This window comes from Acipenser ruthenus, chromosome 8 (assembly GCF_902713425.1).
Source record: "Acipenser ruthenus chromosome 8, fAciRut3.2 maternal haplotype, whole genome shotgun sequence".
Lineage (NCBI taxonomy): Eukaryota > Metazoa > Chordata > Actinopteri > Acipenseriformes > Acipenseridae > Acipenser > Acipenser ruthenus.
The window spans coordinates 15,305,613-15,316,238 of record NC_081196.1 but is presented as its reverse complement, the minus strand read 5'-3'; the positions used below and the strand labels follow the sequence as shown (position 1 = coordinate 15,316,238).

The 10,626-nt window shown below is 37.1% G+C and overlaps 1 protein-coding gene across 1 annotated transcript; it reads right to left on the bottom strand.

Annotated features, from left to right (window-relative positions):
• Positions 1–103: 103 nt before the first annotated feature.
• LOC117407391 (replication factor C subunit 3) lies at positions 104–9,877 on the bottom strand. Its single transcript, XM_034012368.3, has 9 exons — positions 9,530–9,877; positions 8,820–8,957; positions 7,094–7,161; positions 6,757–6,854; positions 6,015–6,196; positions 3,304–3,440; positions 1,865–1,963; positions 1,510–1,579; positions 104–378 (listed from the first exon to the last, which is right to left on the bottom strand). The coding sequence occupies exons 1-9, from the start codon at positions 9,614–9,616 to the stop codon at positions 187–189; spliced, it is 1,071 nt and encodes a 356-aa protein (XP_033868259.1). The 5' UTR covers positions 9,617–9,877; the 3' UTR covers positions 104–186.
• Positions 9,878–10,626: the final 749 nt, after the last annotated feature.

Here is a 10,626-nt window from a genome sequence, read left to right as displayed (position 1 = left end):
TTGGCACTGACTTTCACATACACAGCAAGAGACAGATATCGTAACTGCTTAATAAATCACTGAGTACAGACAATACAATAAACATAAGGATAGAGAAGGAACATGAAGGTTAATAGATTTAATTTTTATTCGTTTGCAAGTGTTACATATTCTAATTTCAATTATGGAAAGTGTATTTCTTACATTTCAGAACATCATGGCTTCAAGGCCGTCCTCCATAAATTTCTTATAAATAGCCATAAATTTGGCTACAAAGGCTTCCAGGTGATAAATGGCTTTGTTGCCCAGCTGCAAACGATGCTCATAATAAGCTGCCATCTGTGCAACTTCAGCTTTCAGCTGTCCATCGCAGTTGCTCAAAAGTTCAGACAGCAGGCCCTGAAACAAGAGAGAACTTATATTTCTGGGACCATTGCAAGTAGAAAAGTATATCAAATTAATTATCCAGACCACAGTCCCAAATAAATGGTATTCTTCATCAAACAGAAACATGCAGTAGATTCCACCATTGATGCCATCTCACCATGAGGACCTCCACTAGACACCTTTATTACCACCAGTCAGTTTCATGGTTAAGTTATTTTATGTTTGTGTTCTTTAAAAAAAAATAATGCATAGCTTATTTCCTGATATTTGCCATTACAGTGTACTAGCATTCACTTCTGTGGGCTCTGATGACTGACTATAGCACTTGCTGTCTCTCTGAGGTACAAATCCCAGTCTGTCTCATGTACTGTGTATCCTGGTCCACAGTAAATGGATACCTACAATTTACTTCAGTCCCCTTAGTTACATGGCTGGTCAAAGGGTGTTATCTTTCATGCATGTCTGGTTTTCACTTGCCTGCTTTAATGAGCTTAAGGAAAAAATGACACCTGCCTTGTAAGGGTATTTTGGCCTATCAACCAATAAAATGAAAAATGCAACCCCTACTAATTAATACAGACATTTTGCACATGGCTGCAAAATGGGTTCAGCAGAATAGCCCATGTAATGTCCTGTCCTGCTTACCGTATGTACGTATTTCCTGGACCCCAAACAAAGCCCGATTCTTGTACTTGCCGAGAAACTTTGGAGTCCAAACGGTATGCTTGTTTCAAAGACCCTGATCAGCACTAATCTTGGATTACTTTACCTACAATACAGGCAACTCATTTGACAGCCATGTTTACCATAGCAGTGTCTGTTGTGTAATGTGTGACATCACTACTGGTTTATGGGCCAAATACAGCCCTAAAAGGTGGGTGTTCTTTTTGCACACAAATATAGTGCATAACAGGATTTCCATACCAATAAACTGCAAAAGATTTTGTTGAGCGTAAATGGTATGGAAACTATTTTTATATTAAATTAAGACTTTATAGCAAAGTCAGGGTTATATTGGTGCCTAAATGGTCATGATTACAATGAAGGATTGTCAAAAGGGTCTGTGACTTGTAGTTACTACTACAAAAAGGTTAGAAGGATTGGTCTAGGAATAACTGTTTAAACACACTTTTTTAAACATACCTTCATTATGATCTCTGGTGGAATGCAGTGGGTAAGAAGTTCATAAAGTCTTCCACGAACTTCAAGCAGCCTAAAAAAATAGAAACGTGTATCAAAAAGAATAACCCTTACCACTGTTGCCAATTAAAATGGTGCTTTTCAGAAGCATTTATACAATACTTTTTAACTAGCTCACCATTAAGACTACCCTGTATCAGTCCTTTTTAATTTAATGTAATGATCTGAAGAGCTATCTCTATTAGGACCAGCTTTCTATGATCCATTTTACCCAGTCCACTTGATGGTTTTTATATATTTTACTTAAAAATGTGTAGCCTTTTTTTTTCTCGTTTGTTTCCATTACAGTTGTACTTACTTCTGTGGGCTCTGCTGACTGACTATAGCATTTGCTGTCTCTCGGAGGTACACCTCCCAGTCTGTCTCAGGTATATCCTGGTCCACAGCAAATGGATACCTACAACAGTTAGTATGTTGTCAATAATTTAAGTGTGCCGGTATAACAAACTAATTGAATGGCTTGAGAAAATATTACCCATCATAAGACTAATTATGGAAAATCCCTGCATGTACACTGACAACATGCATGAGACTAAGATTCAGTGGGGAAACCTGCGAGCAAACAAAACATACAGATATTTATTTAATACACTATACAGTGAATATGTATTTTGAGTCAGCGTCTCCTTTACATTTTTTCTTGTTGGGTATCATTAGGTGTAATACCATATTTCTTATACAAAGACATAACTAAGTACAAATACCCATCAGAGATGGACTACAGGTAAGATTCTGATTTAGAGTTATTTATTTTCCATGCACAGATGGCTTTCCTGTAGACATGGAATTGAAAACATACTGGTATGTATTCTGCTGTCATGCCAAGTTTATTTGAAATACATATTTTGCATACCTGTATTCCTCATATTAGTCTTTGCATATAAACAGTCAATTGTTGCATTTTTTCTGGTGTGTGTCTGCCACCTTGTGGACACACATAAAACTAGACGATTAAATCATACTAGGATTAGCAATGCTGTGCAGTTACGGTATGAACATCTGTACAGTCACCTAACCTGTCTGGTGTTTTTATTATTCTTGCTCCATACAATTCATTTGCTTTTGTTTCTTATTAATATCTAGGCAATACCAAACAATTGTTTAATTCATCCCTCATTTTTTCAATGAATGTTTGCAATATATTTTTTATAGACTTTTAAAATGTACAGTTTTTAAAATAAAGTATTTCACTTCAGGAAGAAAGTTATAATGAACAGTTCTGAAAAAAGCCTCAACGAGTAAACCATAGAATAGATAATCTGTTACACAAATTTCTCCCTGTTTTAATGACTTGTCATTACAAAGTACAATTTATCATTTGAAATATGAAGAAGCAGACTATTCATTTTTTGGTTAGTTAGCTGTGACTTAATGAACCTATACGAAAACAGTATTTCAAACCTAAAATATATTTCAATGTTAAAAAAGAAACATTTCTGTTGTTATCTTCTTTTAAAAATAATAAATAAAGAATGGAAATTTGATCTACGATAAGATAAGGGCGTCTGCTAAGAAATAAATAATAATAATAAATAATAATAATAATAATAATAATAATAATAATAATATTATGGTGTTGCATCTCTACTTGTATTAATCGTTAAAAAATAAACCATGCAAATGCTTTTTTGTCTACCTTAATATACTAATCCACAGGCCAAGTTGGCAGTAAACATTAACATTCTGAGTTTCCTCCAGTTTTTTTTTGTTTGTTTGTTTGAACCACGTCTGACTTACTGCTGCACTCTGCATGCCTCACACATGAGCAAAGCTTTGCGAAGATTCCTGCCAGACTTCTCAGCAATTATTTTTGCCAGCTCCCCTGGGAGAGTCAAGCCTTCCTTTCTACAGACGCTAGACAGCACGGTGCAGACCTGAAAGGAAAAAGTGCAAGCCATGTTCCAAACCTTAGATTACAAGTACACTTTAAAACAATGGTTTCGTGGGCTCCCGGGTGGCGCATCCAGTAAAGGCGCTCTGTGTGGAGTGCAGGATGCGTCCTATAGCCTGGAGGTTGCAAGTTCGAATCCAGGCTATGTCATTGCCAACCATGACTGGGGATTCCCACGGGGGGATGCACAATTGGCTGAGCGCCGCGGCAGGGGAATCCACGGTTCACCACGCACCAGCGACCCCTGTGGCTGATAGGGCGCCTGCAGATCTGCAGTGGAGCCATTCAGATCTGTGTTGTCCTCCGGCATTATAGGTCTGGTTGCTTCGCTGTGACTCCACAGTGCGAAAAATGACGGATTGGCAGGAATACGTTTCGGAGGACGCGTGTTTCAGCCTCCGTTTCCCGAGTCGCCGGGGGGTTGCAGCGGTGAACTGGGATAAAAACAATAATTGGGCATTCCAAACTGGGGAGGAAACCGGGGTAAAATCCATTGGCGACGACTAAATTTATAGAAAGAAAACAAGAGTTTCATTCTGCTGTGTTATGTGTAATAGTTATTTACCCATTTCCGATTTAAAAGCTTGCCTGTAATCCACCACCATTTGGTTCATAGGTCTCAACTGTCCAGTTTTAAAATAAACACGTGCTACAGTAAACATGTCTATTTATTTTAAACCATATCTGGTACTGCAGTTGGTTACAGATATGTGTTTGGCAGCCATGCTTTCAGTTAGTGCTGCACTTACTTGGGGGTGAAATTGTCCACACCCCTTCAATGGCTTACTTTCTGTTAATAACTAACCAGCTGCTTCCCCTATTGACTGACATTCTTTGAGCCAGTAACATGCTTTGACCCAGAAGATACTGCTGAGGTGAAATGAACCAGGTAGTGCAAGTGTAACAGGTTTCCAATGAATAAGGCATATAAACTTTAATTTACCTACCATAGTAACAGAGAAATGAAAACACATGTTTGCTATAAAATGTGTTTCTTTTTAAACTGCACATCTGAGACCTATGCAGATAAAGGAAGTGCACAACGGGTTCATGGAATTATATTATTAGCTACAATTAATTAAAGCAGATGTCTTCACTCATATGAATAGGGCTTGATACAGTACTATCTTTCCCAGTCTACTTTCAACTACCAGAGAACACTATTTGCTCATTGCCATCCTAATCATTATTTGGTGTACATATTTGTTTCCCCCAGTAATAAATCATTCACCTTTTAGGAATGTATTTGTCTTGAGTGATCCTTCATTGAAACATCCTGAAACCTGTTAACTGCAACACGTTTAAGAGGCTTTTGTACTTGTGATAACTCTCAATATACTCATTTTTAACTGCATAAAACTGTACCTGACTGAGTGGGCAGAGATGCATGCAAGTTGGATGTCGATCATGTCCAACAAGGATCTAAAGCAGGGGGCTTGTGTTATATTAGCAAATCAAAAATACTTACAGGTTAGGCATCAGCTCTCAGACTAGTTCCTTATTGGACAATTGTGCTGAAAGGTGGGTTTTCATTTTTGCCACATTACTGACACCCAACTTGCATGTCTCAGAAAGCAATAACACATTAGGGTGTTCAATTATGGTCCAATATCTGCATGCCTAGGGATGTTGTTGGATTGGCTTTTTCATGCATTTAAACAGCAAAAGTGTGCAGATTTTGGACCATATTTGAATACCATGTACTATATTGCACTTATAAAATGGCGCTGCACAAGCCACCCCACCCCTACCATAGGGAATTGGTTGTCAAGAGAATCTGTCATAGCAGTTCTAAAAGTGCCAAGCCGTGCTGGCATGGCAATATATTTGCACAGGTTCTAACATTTGTTAGTCAATGATATTGCTTCCTTTATTCTTGCCATTTTATAAGCATTGCAAGCATTTATAAGCTGATCTGAAACTAACAACAAATAGCAATTTATCACACAAGTAGCAAAGCCTCTGAAACCTTTAATGATATGTCAATGAAGAATCTGTTCGCTCAAACTTTCCGCTACAATGTAAGTGATTTATTACAGCATTTTCTTGTTAAATATAGGATGAAACATGAAAGCCATGTTTATAATGTTCTGTATGCACAATGATATTAGTCTCAGGCAGGAACTAAACTGCGGTTACCACAGCAATAGTATTTAAGCAGCAGACAGCAAAAGGAAAATGGAACACTATGTAATGCTTGTAATGGCTGCAAAAAGCGACTTGATCAAAGGAGACTTGTTTTCTCCAGTGTTAGAGGACCCTACAACTAAACCAAGCACAGTTTTCTATCACTTTGTATTCACTGTAGTTCACACCCGGTCTGGTCAGACCCCATTATTAACACCTTAATGACCAAAACTGTTACAATTACAGATTGTTTAAACAAAGTGTTCCACAAAAGCTCAGAAAACTTACCTTCTGCTATACATAGATATAGAAGCAGAATATTTGGGTGTGCACATTGATATTATTTATTTGTATTGCTATTACCGTCCTGTTTGTGATGCATACACAAAGCTGTTAAAAAGCCCATGATAGTCTTGTATAATTTACTTACCTCCTCCACACTTGGCAACGGTACTCGCACAGCCAAACATCGGCTTCTAATGGGAGGGATGACTTTGGAGGTGGAATTGCAGCACAAAATCAGCCTGCAGTTAGACATGTACTTTTCCATCGTCCTTCTCAAAGCATGCTGGGCATCTTTGGTAAGTCTGTCAACTTCTGTCAGGAGCACCACTACAAATTTAAAAGATAAAACAGAAGGAAAATACACACTGTAAACAGTCTTAAAGAGAGAGGGAACACCATGCATACTTTAGAACAAACGAATTACTTAAAATTGGGGTTTTCAGTACAACAATCCTATAATATTGTATTTCAGCATAATCAAAGTGCTGATTTTGTTTTTTATGTAAAGGATTTTGGACAAAGACATTTGACAGAGTTGGGACTGTGAGCCCCCAAAATGTGTATTCTTATCACAACCAATTTGTACAGTAATATGGTTTATAAAATCTTTCTAGAACACTAACAGGATCATTTTGCACAGAGTTTGACACAAATACCAATTGTTTATAGGCTCTTGAGCTCTATAAAAAAGGGCTTTATAAAAGCATGACAATTGTATTGTTGTAACTCAACAAATTAAAAAAAGTTTTTTGACACTCATGTACTATTTTCTGTTGAACTGCCCGAATAAGGATTTTAAAATTGATTTCCAAAATTACCAGCCACATACAAGCTCCCTCTGTCGACCACCTGTATGACTATCTGATTTAATGCAGTATTGTTTTTACCTTTAAAGTCCCTTTGGGTGCTTGACTGGATCTGCTGAGACTGTGCGACTGTTTTTAGTAGTTCCTGAATAACCACAAGGTCGCTGTTACCAGCATCACTGCAAGACAAATTTAATCAGTTTACATGTCAAGTTAGCAATTCTGGTGGCATTTGTCAATTGTTACTGTCCTCATCTAAATCATTTTTTTTCTTCTATAGTTTAGAAGTAAAGAAGAAATCAAAACAACAGCGGTTACACTGGAAAAACAAAGAAAAATAACCATTGGAAAAATGCCTGGTTGCACTAATCACACACAAGTAGCATACAGTTAAAATACAACATACAAATGTCTTTACCTCGGATTGACTTCAAGGTGGTAGTTGCTTGCTATTGTGCTGATCTCAATTTTCTTTTTTGACGGCGCCTGTACAGAAAAGCAGAGTAAGGGTAACATTACACACACTGCAAACAAACAAACAAAACATAAAAATGACTCTGATGTGAACCTGGTCAATTACTGTTCAATCACAGGAGGTTAGGTCTCTGATGGCTCGTTAGTTTGCATTGCAAAACAATTTTAGCAAGTTCAGCTGAAAAATTCTTCAGCCATTCCAATTATTGAAACCCCCAATATATTTTATTTTTTAAATAAAAAATTACATCTGAAAGACATAAAATATGAACCGTGTTTTTCGTGTAGTGGCATTCTTCATTCAGCAGCTGTAAGTGCCATTCTGGGTGGCAAGTGCACTATTATTATTATTTGTTTATTTAGCAGACGCCTTTATCCAAGGCGACTTACAGAGACTAGGGTGTGTGAACTATGCATCAGCTGCAGAGTCACTTACAATTACGTCTCACCTGAAAGACAGAGCACAAGGAGGTTAAGTGACTTGCTCAGGGTCACACAATGAGTCAGTGGCTGAGGTGGGATTTGAACCAGGGACCTCCTGGTTACAAGCCCTTTTCTTTAACCACTGGACCACACAGCCTCCACTAAATGAGGCAGTGGAATGACGTTACTGGATTGCTTCCGAGCATCTCTTGCCTAAAGATTTTCTTACAGATTGAACAAACAGAGTATGATAAAAACACACGTCCAGGCAGATTTGGCTATGCAAGTGCAAGGATGATGTCCTGATTTTTTTTTTTTTTCTTTTTATGAAACTTGAGTAATTAGATTCATATCTTTCTGTCTCACTGAAGAACAAACAAGGCATACCAGTTATTTGACAGGGTTTAGATTGATGAGGTTTATAACATTTCCCCCTGGCATTAGAGACCACCTGAGCAAGTTAAATGAAACCACTCAAGATGATGAAGCTATTCCTAGACCAAAACTGAATCTTAAACTAACAGTAATTTAGCTTTAAAATACAATAAAACTGTGGTAACTATTTAGGCAAAATTAATTTTAAAAAAGTACTTCCATCAGGGTTCAAAGATGATTTTTTGATTAAATGTTTGTAATTGAACAGATTATACCGAGAACAGCTTGAAAAGGGGGCAATTTGGGGCCGGTCTTCCTAAACAATGCCCTTTCACATTCAGACCATCCTTACCATATAAAATATCAGTATTCTAGTCTACTCTCATTCTACAGTCTACAGGGGGTCCCATACATCAGACTTTATAGGCATAGCTGTTAATGTTGTTTCCGGTGTGAAATGTACTTAGAAGGAATTCAGGTCACTGCTTTATTTAACAAAGAAGATCCTAATCAACATAATATGATATTGCCTACGATGTCTGACTTTAATGGGACACCCTGTATTGAAAACAATGAAGTCTATTAGTAATGTACATTCTTCTGCAAAGCTGTAAATGCAAAACTGATCAATCTAATAAAGAAAGTTGCTCACCGCGTCCTAGGCTACAACCCCAGTATGTACATATAAAAATGTAAGTACACTACGGACAGACGGACAGGTTCTGACATAGACTATATGTCCATATTTACTCACAATAACTGGTGGTAATGATGCTATAATCACCACTTTCATCACTAGTGGATAGGGTTCTCCAAAGGAAAATGTAACCGTACCTATATAAACGTGTGATAATAAATGTTGTCATCCTTACTATTATGGACTGATGTTCGATCCTAAGTTTTTCCACCCCTGCACCATACAGCTCCCGCAGCAAACACATAATCCTGGTCTTCTTGCCAGCTCCAGATGGACCATACACAAGCAAGTGAGGAAAGTCTCCACATTGTACCTACAATAAATAAACCATGACACAGGTATTTAAAAATCTACATTTAATACATTATGGTTTAAAACCTTTTTGTGGATGTTTTTCTTCTATCAATAAACGCAACACATTTTCAACAAAATAAGTAGTAAAGTTGCCACATAATTGTAATGGGTATAGTTTTACAGGCAAATTAACAGCAAGAGCCACGTTCTCGATCGGTATTTTTTAATCACAAAGTTAAAAGTACTGTATCCTGAGTAATAATAATCTACTGACCCATAGGGTGTTATGTGTTTATTTCTTCTTGTTTAAAGTATATTCTGAATTTTGTCGTGTACAAATTAAATAATATGCTATTATATTTTTTACTGACTTGGGACACTGTACAGTGCTAATCGGCAGTTTAGAAATGAAAAACTGTCTTTAAAAAGAAAGAAAACAAATACCCGGGGCGGACTACTTAATTCTATTCCGTGTGTTAATTTATATTCATCTAATTCTATTTTGGACGGGACATTAAACTTTAATGGCATTCACTTCAACACATGAAGGTTTTAATTATTTTAATTTTTTTTTTTTTTTTTTTTACTTACCAGATTTTTTAGCTGGCTGGCCTGGTCTTTATGGTAATCCAGTTTGCCAAGAGAAGTCGGTCTGTATTTGTCCACCCACAGACTCATTGCAACGAATTAAAATAATAAAGTTAGAAATTATATCTCTACTCTGACACAAAATGCCAAGCTGCCTGCTGCTTACTTAACTTCTCTCTCCCGCGAACAGAAACCAACCCGCGCTGTCAAATTTCCTCCAAGTACGGAGCGTCGCTGAGGACAAACTTCCTTTCAGGACCTGCCCTAACATGAAAAAACGCACTGCAGAGTCTTGCTTGTGGCAATCACTACAGCACTCTTCTCCACACCGTCAAACTTGCAGCTTGTTGCTCACATTTCCAGTGTTGTACGATTGAACGGTTTTTGCGTTTCAGAAGGCTGTTTTGACAGGTGGTAGAAATATATACTGTAAATCCATAAAACTTAAGTTTGCTCTAAAAAATATCGGTGACCGGTTACATACGAAGTATGAATTGTTAGTAGAATTTGATTTCGTGCCAAAAATGTTTGCGGGTTGTTTTTTTTCATACGCAAAAAACGCATAATAAAAGGCTCGTTGATATTTATAGCTTTTATACAGAATTTAAATTGTACTTTTAATGTTGACACTGTTTTCGAAAGTCACTGCGCAAAAATAATAATAGAAACAACATGTCTGTAATGTGTTGTCTCACTGCGTTGTGTTTTGATTGGTTGTTTGAGCCCGTGCAAAAGTGCGCAACAAATAAAACAACGTAACCTTTCATTTCCATTAGTAATATTCACTGGCATGAGAAAAATGGGATAAAATGAAATAGCGTAATGTGGTGCATTCATTTTACAAGGGCATCATGACATCATCAATGACAGAACCATGTATATGCTTTTGTCCTACTGATAATGCTGACCCCTGCTGGAGAGACAAAGAAAATGTAATATTCACAAAGTCTGAAAGTGATCTTTTTGTCTAACAGTTTACACGTAATATCGGCATTTCTGGAGAAAAAAAAAGACACTGACATGGGGAGGATATTAAATATTAAAGTTTTACTAGAGCGGAGTTTAACTAAGTAGAGAAGTTTGATAAAACCCCTACTTGT